At 43.6% G+C, this 16558-nt stretch overlaps 1 protein-coding gene across 3 annotated transcripts in view; it reads left to right on the forward strand.

Moving 5' to 3' along the window:
* The first annotated feature begins 13457 nt into the window (after positions 1 to 13457).
* The window catches only part of npepps (aminopeptidase puromycin sensitive), a 159183-nt gene continuing 156082 nt past the window's right edge, over positions 13458 to 16558 (forward strand). For 2 of the 3 annotated variants that reach the window (XR_004414294.1, XM_033034925.1), the window contains exon 1: positions 13516 to 13862. Coding sequence is in view for 2 of the 3 variants with exons in the window: in XM_033034925.1 (XP_032890816.1) it covers positions 13578 to 13862 (285 nt within the window). In the remaining variant the exon portion in view is untranslated. Of the gene's footprint in view, positions 13863 to 16558 lie in introns of all 3 variants that reach the window. The other variant, XM_033034924.1, reaches the window with a different exon arrangement.

Here is a 16558-nt window from a genome sequence, read left to right on the forward strand (position 1 = left end):
TTCCAGCTGCGGTCTAACGAGTATTTCATACAGTTTTAATACAATATACTGAGCCCCAGTCTGAAGAAGGGTCTCAACCCAAAACGTCACCCATTCCTTTTCTCCAGAGATGTTGCCTGTCTCGCTGAGTTGCTCCAGCATTTTGTGTCTATCTTTGGTGTAAACAAGCAACAGCAGTTCCTTCCTACACAAAATTATATTAAAACTATATGAAATACTCGTTCGACTGCAGCTGGAATGTAGCCCACGGTTTTGGTCATCTCATTACTAGAAGGTTGTGATAACATTGTGGACGTTGCAAGAAGGGCTAGAAATGTTTCCCTATGAAGAAAGAGGCTGGATGTATTTTCTTTGGCAGAGAAGATATTGTCAAGAGATTTAATTGGGATTTAAGTATGAAATACCTGTATAGCGTGCATAGAGAGAACCTAGTTCTTTTACATAAAGATTCAGCAGTTGTGGGCATAAGTTAATGTAGTTGCTGGAAAGATTAGAGGGAAATTAAAGAAGAAAAAATCACAGAGAGGAAGGTACAGCGGTGTAACATGGCAGCAGAGTGTTGCAGCAAGTAGAGTTGTTGTCTCACAGTGTCAGAGAGCCGGGTTCAACCCTGATCTCGGGTGTTGTCTGTGCAGTTTGCATGTTCTCTGTGACTACAAATGTTTCCTATGAATGCTCCGTTTCCTCCCACATCCCAAAGTCATGCGGGCTGTTACATACATTGTCCACTGTAAAGGTGAGTGGTAGAACGTCAGGGCAGCTAATTAAAAAGGGACGAAGGTAGGATTAGTTTAAATGGGTAGTTGATGGTTGGCATGCACTTGGTGGCTGAAAGACCTGTTCCTTGTCTTTCCTATCGATTGTCTGACCTATGTCTTTCTATGACTGTATGCTAGTGGGTTCAGAAACTCACTGCCTGGAAACCCTTAAATCACTTAAAAGAGTACTTATATGGGAATATTATGTGCATAACCTACAAACCAGATAACACTTTCTTACTCAGTGTAGATATGAGTCAATGTTCTACATAAGTGCTGTAAACTTTTATAACTGTAATACCACGGCACTTGTGTATTGCTCCAGATGCTGTTGTTGCAGATGTTAACATGATGGGACATTTTCAATGCAGGGATAAAGAACTGGTAAACTGAACTTCCAAGTTTGTGGTGATCAGACTCAAATGTGATCTTGTTCCAACCACATGTTAGAACAAGTTAACTGGAATGCATGACACTGGGTGCGTATATGGCTGCAGAAAAGACCAGCAGTGGTTCCAGGATGGAGCTGAAAGTGTTGAAGGCAGCATCAGCACTGAGGTTTTTTTCTAAATTAAACCACTGGATTTATCTCTAAAATGTTGATACCATAGCCTGGTACATTTATAGTATCCAACACTGGTCCCATGAAACTGGCAAAGTAGTCAACTAGAATGAAGATTTTTCATAGACTGCAGAGCAAGAAGTAAAGAGCGTTGACATCTATATAATTAAAAGTCTCATCTTGACCGCTTCCTGTCTGCGCTGTATATTGATTTTAGAAAAAACGCTACACTATATCGCTATGATTTTTGGCCATCTTACTCACAGTCCTCCTCCGCTGAGGCAGCCCCGAGGATTTTTCCGATTGATGAAATAAAAAGTTATGAGTGTTTAAAAAATCTTGAGATCAGCTGATTGGTCCTCTCGCCTGTCAATCACCGTGATGAAGGTAACGCCCCTTCCGGGGGAGGGCAGGACTATAAAACCCTGGATGCCTGGACGTGAGTCAGTCACTCTGAAAGATCGCGAAGGAGAGGCCACAACTCTGATTCTGCTGTGAGTCTACCCTTTATGTGCTTAATGTGGTTATGTGCTTAATGTGGTTATGTGCTTAATGTGGTTAACCCTTTATGTGCTTGCAATAAATGATTTGTTAGCCAGCAATGTGCTTGCAATGAATGATTTAACCCTTAATGTGCTTGCAATAAATGATTTGTTAGCCAGCAGCGTGTTTGCAATGAATGATTTGTTAACCCTTAATGTGCTTGCAATAAATGATTTGTTAGCCAGCAATGGGCTTGCAATGAATGATGATTTGTTAACCCTTAATGTGCTTGCAATAAATGATTTGTTAGCCCTTAATGAAATGAGTTGTTTGGCCTGCCCTGTGCTTGAAACAGAAATGAAATGAGTTGTTTGGCCTGCCCTGTGCTTTTGCTTTGGCTTTGCTTTGCTTGAGCTCACCTGAAATGAAAGCAAATGGATTGTATTGTTGGCTGGATCTGCCTGCCCTGTGCTTTTGCTTTGCCATTGCTTTGCTTGAGCTCACCTGAAATGAAAGCAAATGGATTGTATTGTTGGCTGGCCCCGCCTGCCCTGTGCTTTTGCTTTTGCTTTGCCTTTGCTTTGCTTGAACTCACCTGAAACAAAAGAAAATGGATTGTATTGTTGGCTGGCCCCGCCTGCCTGGACTTGACTTGAAATGGATTGACTTGACATGAAATGGATTGAAATGGATTGTTGGCCCTGCACTCACTGTGCGTGACTTGACTTGACCCACAACACCCATGCTAGTGCTCCAGAACCCCCCCCCCCCATTGGCCATCAATATTCGAATTGGTGGATAAGTGGAATATTGCGTTGGGGGACCTGCCCTCGCGTGTGAATCTGGGACCCAATGGGTCCCACTTAGTCTAGTAAGAATATAAAAGCAGAAAGATCAAAACACTATTTAGGCTGCAGTTGGAATACAACCCATGGGTTTAATTATCACGGGGGGGGGGGGGCGCACAGTGATGCAGTTGATGGAGCTGCTGCCTCACAGTGCCAGAGACCTGTGTTCGATCTTGATCTCAGGAGCTGTCTGTGTGGAGTTTGCATGTTCTCCCTATGGATGGGTTTCCTCTGGGTGTTCTGGTTTCCTCCCACATCGGTTTCCTCCCACATCCCAAGGACATGCAGATTTGTAGGTTAATTGGCATCTGTAAATTTCTACAAGTGTTTAGGGAGTGGATGAGAAAGTGGGATAACATAGAACTAGTGTAAAGAGGTGATCGATGATCAGTGTGGACTCAGCAGGCCGAAGGGCCTGTTTCCATTCCGTATCTTTAAACTAAACGAAATTAAACTAAGTACATGACTGAAAGGCTATGATAACATTGTAGAGGCTGGAAGTAGAACTAGAAATATTTACTTATGAGGAAAGATTGGCAAGGCTTGATATATTTTCTTTGGCATGGAGGAAATTGCAGGGATATTTAATTGAAGTATACAAAATAATGAAAGATATGGAAAGGAAGGAGCTATTTTTCTTGAATGAACTTTCAACAATAATGGATATAAACTCAGTGTTTTCTTTGTGGACAAAAAAAAAGCCGGTACACATACTGAGGTAAGTTTGGAAGACAACTTCGAGGCCATTTCAGCAAGACTGATGCAAATACATAACATGTATCCCTTCGCCCCATAGATGCTGCCTCACCCGCTGAGTTTCTCCAGCATTTTTGTCTACCTTCGATTTTTCCAGCATCTGCAGTTCTTTCTTAAACGAATACATAACATGATAGTTAGTGAGCAGTCATGTCTCTCTCCCTGATACAGCAGATGACAAAGAGCAGAGAGAAACACATCTCCAAACTGCAGAAGCTAGTCTCTACTCCATGGGGGCAGTTTGATGACATCTTTGAACAACCTCTTATGACCAGATTTCTGTTCTTAATCAGCACAGGGATGCAACCCAAGAACAGTCTGCGGGTCTCCAGAAAGAAAGGAATGGCGCACATCAATAGGTCGCCGTTCTCCACATAGATTCGACATATCAGCGCATTGATCTCCTGAGCAAAGAGATGCCAAATGTGAGCAGATTGTTCTCTTACAGAGAAAGAGATAAATGTGTACAAGGACTTTCTATTCCAAATGCAACAGGTTGTTTCTACCTTCTTAGAGGCGTCTCAGACGGGCTGAGAGCACTGAGCAATTACATTTAATGCAGTGTTGCATTACATATGTTATAAAAGTTTTAAGATCAAAGCAGTATTTGACTAATTACTAAATAACACTAAAGCAGAAGCTGTAGATTTCCATCTGTATGTTAACCTGAACTATAACCATTTCTTGTTAATGATCTACACGTTGACAACGTCACTCTAGAGTCTAAGGAGGATTAAGATTTATACAGAAAAGTCAGACCTGCAATTCAATAAGACTTCATTTACTGCAAATGTACACAGTCCAGGAATCATGTGAGGTGTCTAATGCAAGAAAGAATATAATAAAAGATGTTGATGATTATGACTCATTTATGTTGTTGAATTTCAATGTAGATAGCGGAGGAAAGAATAGAGGTGGATTCTGATGCATTAAATAAACAAGTTGTTGGAATATCTAGATTTAATTTGTGTGGTAGCACAGATATTGAGCTTGGGTACACAAAATTGCTGGGGAAACTCAGCAGCATCTATGGAGCTAAAATAGGCGACGTTTCGAGCCGAAACCCTTCTTCAGACTGATGGGGGGTGGGGAAAGAAAGAAGGAAAAGGGGAGGAGGAGCCCGAGGGCGGGCGGATGGGAGGGTGGGAGGAGACAGCTAGAGGGTTAAGGAAGGGGAGGAGACAGCAAGGGCTAGCCAAATTGGGAGAATTCAATGTTAATGCCATAAGGACGCAAGGTCCCCAGACGGAATATGAGGTGCTGTTCCTCCAATTTCCGCTGTTGCTCACTCTGGCAATGGAGGAGACCCAGGACAGAGAGGTCGGATTGGGAATGGGAGGGGGAGTTGAAGTGCTGAGCCACCGGGAGGTCAAGTAGGTTATTGCGGACTGAGCGGAGGTGTTCGGCGAAACGATCGCCCAACCTACGCTTGGTCTCACCGATGTAAATCAGCTGACATCTAGAGCAGCGGATGCAGTAGATGAGGTTGGAGGAGATACAGGTGAACCTTTGTCGCACCTGGAACGACTGCTTGGGACCTTGGATGGAGTCGAGGGGGGAGGTGAAGGGACAGGTGTTGCATTTCTTGCGGTTGCAACGGAAAGTGCCCGGGGAGGGGGTGGTGCGGGAGGGAAGGGAAGAATTGACGAGGGAGTTGCGGAGGGAGCGGTCTTTGCGGAAGGCAGACATGGGGGGAGATGGGAAGATGTGGCGAGTGGTGGGTCACGTTGGAGGTGGCGGAAATGGCGGAGGATTATGTGTTGTATTTGCCGGCTGGTGGGGTGAAAGGTGAGGACCAGAGGGACTCTGCCCTTGTTGCGTGTTCGGGGGTGGGGAGAGAGAGCAGTGTTGCGGGGTATGGATGAGACCCTGGTGTGAGCCTCATCTATGGTGGCGGAGGGGAATCCCCGTTCCCTGAAGAACGAGGACATTTCCGATGCCCTGGTATGAAATGTCTCATCCTGGGAACAGATGCGGCGTAGGCGGAGGAATTGGGAGTAGGGGATGGAGTCTTTACAGGGGGCAGGATGGGAAGACGTGTAGTCCAGATGTGTACCTTCGATATTCCAGCATCTGCAGTTCCCTTTTGAACAGATATTGAGCTTGTTGTTTTGTAGCTGATTGTTTCTTGCTGCTCCAAATCTCCAGGAACACAAGGGCTAATCGATGAACCTGAGACAAATACTTCCTGTCTTTTTTACTTTTCATCACCATTCATTGTTACTTTTTATAAAAAATAAATACTTCACCTGCCTTCTTATTTATTCTACACATGTGAACAAAATCTAACAGGACAGGTGGAAAACATTAACCCCATTCATATCCCAATGAAGTTGTCTATTAAAACCGGTTGAGTCAATTGCTGAGTGTAGATTGGATTTGTCCTGCTTTTTGGAAACAGAACAGACTTGTGAAATTCAAAGTATTTTAGTAACTCAGTGGGTCAGACAACATCTCCAGATGGAATGGACAGGAAAAGTTTTGGTCAGGACTGTTCTTCAGACTGGTTAACGAACAGACTTAATTTGTCTGAAGAAAAGTCCCAACTTGAAATATTAGCAGTCTGAAGATGGGTCTCGACCTGAAACATTGCCTGTTCATTCCCTCCAGAGATGCTGCCTGACCCATTGAGTTACTCCCACTGAATTACTTAAAATTCCAGCATCTGAGGTTCCTTGTGTCTCCAGACCTGTGAAATGTACCACTTTAGTCCTACTGTTGTAATTATACTGAAGTCCTCTGCTCCAGAACTAGCTGTTCTGGAGTATAGGACTTTAATACTGTAGCTTGGATATTGTTTAGTTCCAGAGTCTTTACAGTGCTCCCAGCCATTTCTTCAAAACGCATGGAGTGAAATAGTGGCAATAGAATTGGGGGTTTTTTCATGGTGGGAAACTCAGGAGGCCAAGATGGATCCAGCACCATGGGTTTTGAATGCTTTGCCCTTGTTCTTAGTAATCACATGCAAGCTATTTCTACCAATGCAGCCTTGGACAGGTGTATCTGCCACATGCTAAGTAGATACTTTGTTGATTTATTCGCGACTGAATCTCTATTTTATGATTTACATTTGACTTGTTTGTTCAAGTGTTGCTAGATCCAGAGCCCCATGCAGATACTTACTTACTTGGATCCAGTTTGGTATCGATGTCTTGAAACAATGACAATTCCATGACCACAGATATGTATCTGGTACAGGTGAGGACGAGCAGAAAACAGACCAACATTCAGCATCTCATAAACAAAATCAGTCCACAATCTTCTCCTTAGCTGTGCTTTACTGAACACAATCAGTATTTAATCACTTGTGGAGTCCATTGATTTCATTAAAATAAATAACATCTACTCACCCATTGCCTTTGTTATTAAGATGATGCGTTTTGTGATGGAGTGGCTGGAAGGGTGTGGGAGTTTATGAAACAGAAAGAATGCTGCCTTTGGTTTATTGTCTATGCAAGAGGCTCTCGATCGAGCAGCACTTTTACACAAACGAGGTAAACCTGTTCTGAATCACCGGGTTCAGTCCTGTGGGAACAGTGGGAATCTTACCTCTTAAATTACATTTATCAAGCTTAAAATGTTAAATTGATCATCTTGGAGTTTTTGAAGGTAGATAAAAATGCTGCAGAAACTCAGCGGGTGATGTAGCATCTATGGAGCGAAGGAATAGGTGACGTAAAGTTGTGTAGAATGCACATTGTCTGTTGGGATTTTCCCTTAAAAGGTTCAAGTGTGTGGGTTATATAAAAATAATCTCCACATTAATAAGCACTACACTGAGCCACTAACTTTGGTCTCGACCTGAAACGTCACCCATTACTTCTCTCCAGAGGTGCTGCCTGTCCTGCTGAGCTACTCTATCTTTTTGTGTCTATCTTTGGTTTAAACCAGCATCTGCAGTGCCTTCTTACACGAACATTTATGATCTAACAAGAGGGATGAACAAAAGAATGGACAAAAGTTATGATGCGCAGCAGGGTTGATTGCAGTAGTTTAAAATTGGTGATAACACTAACTAAATAGTGATAGCCATGGATTAACTGAACATTCAAAGATGGGTCAAGAGGAGGTACAAGTGGAAATATCTGGAATTGTTGAATACAATTAGATACCCTGCAGCGTTCCAGAGTCCAAGGACTACAGTGTGTTTAACAAACGGATGAAGTGCTGTTCCTTGCACTTCTGTTGATTTAGTTTGATTAACACGATTCAATTTTACCTCGCACAAACATATCTTGTCCTAAGTCTAGCTGCTATATTTAGGAGCTTGCCGGACTTGCAGTTTTTCTGTCCGATAAATAAATCAGCTAACAGATGGAGTTATTGTTAATGCCTGGGCAATCAACCACTCTGATTCGTGGTCGACGGTCATCTCATTCCTGCCCAGGTAGACACAAAATGTGGGAGTGGATCAGGCGGCATCTCAGGAGGACAAAAGATATTGCTGAAAAAAAATTTTCAAAGAAAAGCAGGGGAGATCTCTTTTTGTCCCTACCAATATTTATACCTCTTCCAACTTCAAAAAAATGGATTGTATGATTGTTATCTTGTCGTGGATGCATGCTATGAACATGTCTTCTATGTTACAATAGTAATTATACTTTAAAGACGTTTAATTGTTGTAATTGCTTTGTAACATTCAGAATCACAAAAAAAGCTTGTACTATCCAATACTTAAAACATTTTTTTACAGTTATATAGTATAAGACATATTTTGACCACACTCGGGCTTTAAAACGCCGTATTTTAGAAGTCTTGCTACTACGATTGATACAATACAGACTTGTGGGTTAAGTGGAGCATTGTGATCTAGTTTGTTATAGAACTGATCACACAATCAGCACCAGTCTTTTAAATCTCATCAGCCATGGTAGCACAATAACCTCCAAGTCAGGCCAGTATATAATAATAATAATAATAATAATACATTTTATTTATGGGCGCCTTTCAAGAGTCTCAAGGACACCTTACAAATATTTAGCAGGTAGAGGAAAAACATGCAAGGGGAATGAAGTAAATAGTAGAGACATGACTAGTACACAAAGTAAAGACAGAATTCAATTCAAAACACAATATGAGGCAATTAATGCACAGATGAAAAGGGAGGGGGACGTGGGGCTAAGGATAGGCAGAGGTGAAGAGATGGGTCTTGAGGCGGGACTGGAAGATGGTGAGGGACACGGAATTGCGGATCAGTTGGGGGAGGGAGTTCCAGAGCCTGGGAGCTGCCCTGGAGCTGATGCCAAGGAGAAGTGAGTTGCAATAGTCCAGTCGGGAGGAGATGAAGGCATGGATGAGTCTTTCAGCAGCAGGAGGTGTGAGAGAGGGTCTGAGTTTGGCGATGTTGCGGAGATGAAAGAAGGAGGTTTTAATGACATGGCGGATGTGAGGCTGAAGGGAGAGGGTGGAATCAAAGATCACGCCGAGGATGCGGGCCTGGGGAGATGGGGAGACAGTGGTGCCGTCGATGGTGAGAGTGGGGTTATTGATTTTGATGAGTGTGGCTTTGGAGCCTATGAGGAGGAATTCTGTCTTATCGCTGTTGAGTTTGAGGAAGTTATGTTGCATCCAGGTTTTTATAGCTGACAAACAGGAGTTGATATGGGAGAGGGGGGGGGGGGGGGTTGTGGGGGGATTTGGTGCCGAGGTATATGATTATGTTGTGTCCACAGTAATATTCGGAGCCTCGGACAACTGACTTGAGCAGTTTGAAAACCAGCACCACAACTGCTGAATTTAAATTGAAGTAATTAAATAAATGCATTTGGAATAAAAAGATAACTTTAGGAATTTGAAACTATAACTTTTTTGTCAAAATCCATTTGGTTCACTTCAGAGAACGGAATCTGTCACTTCACTCAATTTAGCACACATGCAATTCCAGACCCACCTCTCCTTCTGAAATGGAGAATCCTGTCTAAGGTCAACCCGTGGAAAGCAGTCGGACCCGACAACATCCCAGGACGTGTGCTCAAGGAATGTGCTGAGGAGTTAGCAGATGTGCTAACAGACATCTTTAACATCTCCCTTAGTCAAGCCATTGTCCCCACATGCCTCAAAACTTCCACGATAATCCCCATAGCGAAGAAACCAGTTGTTGCCTGCCTAAATGACTACCGCCCTGTCGCCCTGACCCCAATAATAATGAAGTGTTTTGAACGCCTGGTGAAACCCCACATTACTGCCAGCCTCCCCTCATCGTTAGACCCCCTCCAGTTTGCCTATCGCCCCAACCGTTCTACAGAGGATGTCATCTCTACCACGCTGCACACAGTACTCACGCATCTGGAAAACAAAAACACATACGCCAGAATCCTGTACATTGACTTCAGTTCAGCGTTTAACACCATCATCCCACAGAGACTTGTGGAGAAACTAACCCTGCTGGGCCTCAACACCACCCTGTGTCACTGGATCTTGGACTTTCTGACAGAGAGACCGCAGTCAGTCCGTGTTGGCAAGAACACTTCAGGCTCGATCACGCTGAGCACCGGCTCCCCTCAAGGCTGTGTGCTCAGCCCGCTGTTGTTCACATTGCTCACACATGACTGTGCTGCCAGATTCAGGGACAATAAGATCATAAAATTCGCGGATGACATAACAGTGGTGGGACTCATCAGCGGAGATGACGAATCAATGTACAGGGAGGATGTAAAACAACTAGTGGACTGGTGCGGCAAAAATAATCTAGAATTAAATGTCGACAAAACGAAGGAGATGGTTGTCGACTTCAGGAGGGCGCAGCCAAAGCATACACCCCTCAACATCAGTGGCATTACAGTGGAGAGCATAAAGTTCCTCGGTGTGCAAATTACAGACAGCCTCACCTGGTCCAGGAACACCACTGGGACCGTCAAACGGGCCCATCAGCGACTGCACTTCCTGAGGAAACTAAAACAGGCCTCACTCCCCACCAACATCCTCAGGACTTTCTACAGGGGTACGGCGGAGTCTGTACTCGCGTACTGCATAAATACGTGGTACTCCACCTGCAACTGCTCGGACAGGAAGGCTCTGCAGAGGGTAGTGAGGGGAGCAGAGAGGATAATTGGCGTCTCCCTACCCTCGGTACAAGAACTGTTCCAGAGCGGCTGTCTGAAAAAAGCTCAGAGAATTGCTAAGGACAAACTGCACCCCCTCCACATACACCTGGATCTCCTGCCATCAGGCAAAAGATATCGAAGCATCAAAGCCCGGACTACAAGACTGCTAAACAGCTTCCTACCACAGGCTGTGAGGCTGCTAAACAGTCACTCTGTACTCACAGTCACTTGATTCTGCGGCTGGCATGGACACTTTAATAACTGGCATTGGCCACTCAAATCAGCTGCCCCGGACATTTTATGATTGGTTTATTGTATTTTAACGTTGTGTTTTACCTGCTTTTAACTATTTATACTGTTCCATCAGGGACTGGATTGTTTTTAGTATTATGTGTGAAATGTTTTAAATTTCATGTGCGATGCTCCGCTATTCCTTGCGAAACGTCTTTTCATTTTGCACTGTACAACTGTTGCTTGCAAGATGACAATAAAGGTTGATTGATTGATTGATTGATTGATTGATTGAGATAGAAAGCTACTTGGTTCAAAGAGGAATTGAAGATACATGATAAATGCTGAACTTGCCAGCAATTCTCACACTCTGTAATAACTTTAGATGAATAATCTGGAGTCCTAAATATTTGCCGGTTTGCCAAGGAAAGATACAAAATGCTGGAATAACTCAGCGGGTCAGGTAGTATCCCTGAAGAAGGGTTTCAGCCCGAAACGTTGCCTATTTCCTTCGCTCCATAGATGCTGCTGCACCCGCTGAGTTTCTCCAGCATTTTTGTGTACCTTCCCTGGAGAACATGTTTGGGTGCTGTTTCGTGGTCGAGACCCTTCTTCAGATGCAAGAGCATTCTCCAGCATTTTGAGTCTTTCCTTGTTTAGCTAATGCCTTGATGCAGAACCCTCGAGGATGAACACGTGATGTACACAAACCTAAATCTATCTGCTCTCTGGTGGAGATTTTTTTTAAATCCCACCATATTATTTGAAGAACAGGAAGTTCTCCTGCCTTCTTGGACAAATTTATGCTGTATATTTCCTTTCAATGGCCCTGTGTTTTAAAAGTACGTGAAATAATCAAAACTTTTTTTTCTGAATTCTTAGTTTAGTTGTGACATGGCCAAATACAGTTTGTTATTCATAAGTGGAACTAGTTCTAAATATCATTGGATAACTGCCAAAGGCTGCATTAATAAGGAAATTAAGAAACACTGGCATTTTGCAGTTGACTAATAGTCATTGCTTACTATGGCACAGCTGGTAGAGCTGCTGCCTCACAGCACCAGAGACCCAGGTTTGATCCTGACCTTAGGTGCTGTCTGTGTGGAATTTGCATGTTCTCCCTGTAACCCCGCATGGGTTTCTTCAGTGTGCTTTGGTTTTCTCCCACGCTCCAAAGACGTGTAGTTAATGGGCCTCTATAAATTTCCCTTAGTGTGTAGGGGATAGATGTATAAGTAGGATAACATAGAACCTGTGTGAATTGTCAATATGGACTTGGTGGGCAAAAGGACCTGTTCCCATCTTGTATCTTTTAGTCAATTAATCGAAAAACTGGGTAAGAGCACTGACAAGGGTTGGATGATGGCAGAGTCTTAAGGATGAACAGGTGGTATACATATACCAAAATCTATTTTCTTTGTACTAATTGTCTCTTATGTATTTCAACATGACTTAAAATTTCTAACAGTATCACTAAGTTTTTAAAAGCTGGGTATCTTCTTCTTGCGTATGGCGTGCACAGCCTAAAATTGTAGGACAACTTGTTCTATTCGATCTTATTTAATTGTGCACGCCGGGTTGATTGCATTCGTCGAAACTGGGCGGACCATGTGAAGGTTGTAATCTCCCACCCCAAAGCTGGGTATAAGCAGTGCAGAGTTTATGGTATTCCAGTGAAACTGAAAAGTGAGTAAAACTGATAAGTCTTCCACGTTACAAGAAGAACGAGGAAACAAAAAAATATATTTACATTTTAGAATAAAAATATTGGCATGTCTTTTATAGCTGATAACTTTCCAGACAAGAGTACACAAGACAAAATTGGGCAGATAACACTGAAGCCAAGAGGTCGATGATTTGGGGGTATTTGAGGCTTAAAACGGCAACAGATGTTGAGTGTCCAATTTTAAATAAATGACCAAGGTCAGCCCAGAAATCGTAGGCATGACAATTCTATACATCTGGGGGCAGGTGGGCTGGATATAAATGGCTTAAAAAACCGTGGATTGCTTGCAGTAGAGACAGCTGGTGAATCATTTTCATGTCATGTGTAAGTAATGCCATGAGTTACATTTTTGCAGAACCCAGCTTCCCTTCTCTCCTGAAGGCCCGCTCAGATTCTCATATTAAAGCGACGGCCAAGAAAGCAAACCAATGCCTCCACTTCCTTAGGAGACTGAGGAAATTCAGTGTGTCTCCAGATGCACTTATAGAAACCATACTGTGGTTGCATCACAGCTTGGTTTGAAAACAGATCTGACCAAGACCACAGGAAACGGCCTGTTCCTGCATCTATTTCCTATGTTTCTATGAGAGGGAAAGATTAGACCTGCCATGATTGAATGGCGGAGTAGACTCGATGGGCCAAATGGCCTATTCTGCTCCTAGAACTGTTCATAACTACATACTGTGAGGTGTTCCTTGCTACCTTCATTTCCTGACTCCCACAGGTGATTACTATTTGATGCAAGTAGTGTTTCTTCAACCTGGCAGGTGTCTTCATTATTCAGCCTCATCGGTTTTTTTTTTTGAATGAAAAAGGACGACGCCCAAGGATGAACCCTCTGGCCGGCCTCACGCTGCTGACGCTGCGCATGCGCGCCCGCCGGCCGGCAACGGCCCGGACTCTTGGCGCCGTCACGTGGAGGGGGGAAGCAGGGAGGGGGGAGGAGCCGGGCGCCGTCACGTGGAGGGGGCGGGTCTGCGCCGTGACGTAGGCGGTAGTCCCGCGCCCGCGCTGCGGATGCTCGTGCCCGGGAGGCACGTCCCACCCGTTCTCGGCTGCCGCGTGCACGCGCGCGCAAGGACGGCGGCGGCGGGAGGGGGAGGGAGGGAGGAGGGGTAGGAGGAGGAGTGGTGGTGGGGGGTGGAGGAGGCCAGTTTGTCAGCTTCATTGATGTTGCTCGGCGGGTCCGCCGCGGTTCTCGTTTATCGCAGCCTGCTCACCGCCTCCGGCTGCTGGAGAAGCCGCGTCCTCGGGCCCCGAGCCAGATCCGCTACTCCCGCACTCGGCAACTGGGCCAGCGGCAAGAGGCTTCTCGGCATCAGCACAGACAAAATGCCGGCCAAGAGACCTTTCGAGCGGCTCCCCACCGACGTGAGCCCGGAGAACTACGCGCTGTGCCTGAAGCCCGACCTCGTCGACTTCACTTTCGAGGGCAAGCTGGAAGCGTCGGTGGAGGTAAGAGAAAGGCTGCTTTGCACAAGTGAGAGAGTGAGGAACAAAATCTAATTTACCTTCGAGCCCATGAGGGGGACGGGGGGGTCAGCAACTGCCTTCAAGGCCTTAAATTCACCTCAAAAACCCTGGGGCTCTGGTGAGGAGGCAGCCCGGTGCTGAGGGCTCGGCAGCAGCCACGGGCCTTTACCTGTAGTCGGATAGGGAGTGGTGCTTTTAAACCTTCCACTATTCTCAGACCAACTCTCAATTATGGGGGTGGGTCGAGGAAACAATTAGTACTGGCTTGCATCCTGAGTATTTACTTTTTTTCTCCTTGTGATTCCAAGAGAGGGGGGGATGCTTTTTCGGGGAGGGGAGGGTAGGGTGGGGTGGTGGGGGGTGGTTGAAAGAAATATAATAAAATTAAAGCATGGGCTAGACCTGTACGGAATGGTGGTGCTCCCCGCCCCCTTCTCGCACTACTGCAGTTCGTTGCAATAAAAGGCAAGACTGGAAAATTACAGAGTGGAGGTTGAGTAAAGTAAACGGAGAGAGAGAAAATACACACATCTTGCGAGGAATGTTGAATCTGTCGCTCACTATCCTCCAGTGACCGAGGCGCAGGCGCCGTGTTCACACTGTTGCCATTGACAGCAACAATCTAGAGTTTAATTTTTGTGTGTTTAAATAAAGGGCTATTTCATCGTTCGACGTGAACGTTCTTGGGTCTTAAAGACGCAAATCTCACGTATTTTATCACGCAATGGAGTTTATGGGTTGTATATAATGTCATAAACGTTACGTTTTGAAATATTCTTTGATTTTGCATGTAAAATATCAGCTAAGGTATTTCCGTGTGCACAAAGCATTGGATGCCAGCCAATATCTGTTGTATATCTAGGCAACTGTTACGACTTATTGCTCGTTCATTGACGTTTACCTTAGTTTTGCTAGGTTGTCTTTCGAATACTTTGCAAAAATATAGAACCAGTTTAAAAAATAATAATAATCTGGATTCTGTTCTAATTGTACTAGCCAAGAGATGTGTGTATTTATAGTGCTTGGATCTTGTGGTGCTAAACGGATATTTCAGTACTGACAACACCAAACCACTCTTAGCCCATTCATGTTGGCTGTTTCTTGGTATTTAGTTGTGAATGTAAAGTTGTTCTTGTTACTTGACCCTTTTCTGGACTTGAATTAAGAATGGTTGTCTAAATTATTTTAGATCTTCCATGCCCCTGTTCATATTTGTAAAGAAGGCACTGCAGCCTGTTGCTATTTGGGAGCATATTCACAAGTTTCTATTTGTCACTTGACACTTTGGTCAAAGACACTGTGTTGGACATTTAATATTATTAATAGGCCACAAAGGTAAGTGTTGGAAGTACTCACCAAGGGAGTCGTGATCCATGCAATGCTTTTTGTTCCAGTTTGATAATTTGATCCAAATGTTTGTCCACAAGTAAGCCAAGTGCATGCTTTCACCTTACCAGAGTACATTTGGATCTGAGAATTCTAGAAGGGATTGAACGGGCCAACTGGCTGAGGAAGGCAGTAAATAGATCAGGAACGTTAGGTTTATTAACTTGGAGAAATACATTTTCCATTTAGAATATTGGAAATTAAATTCAAAGGCAGCAGGTCAGGTGATAATTACATTTGCCATAGAAATGCTGTGCTTTTTGTTTTCCATACATGTTCAGATGTGCAGAATGTGCAAATCACTACATCAATGAAACCTTTGAAAAGAAGTAATAGTCCTGAAATTAAAATATGGAACTCCTTGTAAGAGAGGACTAAAGTCCAAATGCAGAATATTATAGATGAAAATAAAAAATAAAAATAAAGATGGTGGAAGTACTTGGGTTATGCAGTACCTGTGGAGAGAGAAATAAAGCTAATTTTGGTTTTATGATCTATCATCAGAGCTCATGTTTGTTTTCCTTTGCGTCTTGAGTCACTTTTCTTTGGTAAGGACTTGTACATGCTTGGAAGTATTACTTTGCGCACTTTCGTTTGAAATTTTGCCAAATTGAACAAAAAGTTTTATCATTCCACTTAAGAAAGAATGAGGTTGTATTTGGGTGATGGCTCTTGCAGTGAGGTTTACGTCTCTGTTTCTTTCTCAATGTCAACAGGAGCATGTTTTAAGGTCATAACTTGAATGTGATTGCTCTAACTTTAAATAACCCGCAGATGTTTTCTCTGCGGGTTATTAGATGTGGGTGAAACATAGACATTTTAGGTGAGTTATCAGATAGGTACCAGTACTTTTCAAATAATATTTCCTTGAGCTGGCTTTCTTCACTAAATTCTCCCTCAGTTTGAACATGAGAATAAGCAGAGCTTTACACAAAAACCCCACTTGTTATATAATTTTCTGAGGAAGAAAATAGTTCTCTTGAAGGACAATTTAATTAGTCCCATGATGCTTTAATTTTTGCTGCTCAAGTATTTATCTAATTCACTTTTGAAAGCAATGATTGACTCTTAGGCAGTGAATTCAATATCATAAGTACTGAATGAAAATCTTCCTTCGTGTCACCGCTATTCCTTTTGCCATTTTTTTTCAATAAGTCCTCTGCTTCTTAACCTTCTGCCAATGGAAAATGTTCATTTTTATTCACACAGTCTAGACTTTTTGTGTGTTGCATGCATCCAAATCATGCCTCAACTAAGGATAATTCCAGCTTCTCTCTCCTATTTGTGGAATT

The sequence above is a fragment of the Amblyraja radiata genome, chromosome 16 (genome assembly GCF_010909765.2).
Source record: "Amblyraja radiata isolate CabotCenter1 chromosome 16, sAmbRad1.1.pri, whole genome shotgun sequence".
Taxonomy (NCBI): Eukaryota; Metazoa; Chordata; class Chondrichthyes; order Rajiformes; family Rajidae; genus Amblyraja; species Amblyraja radiata.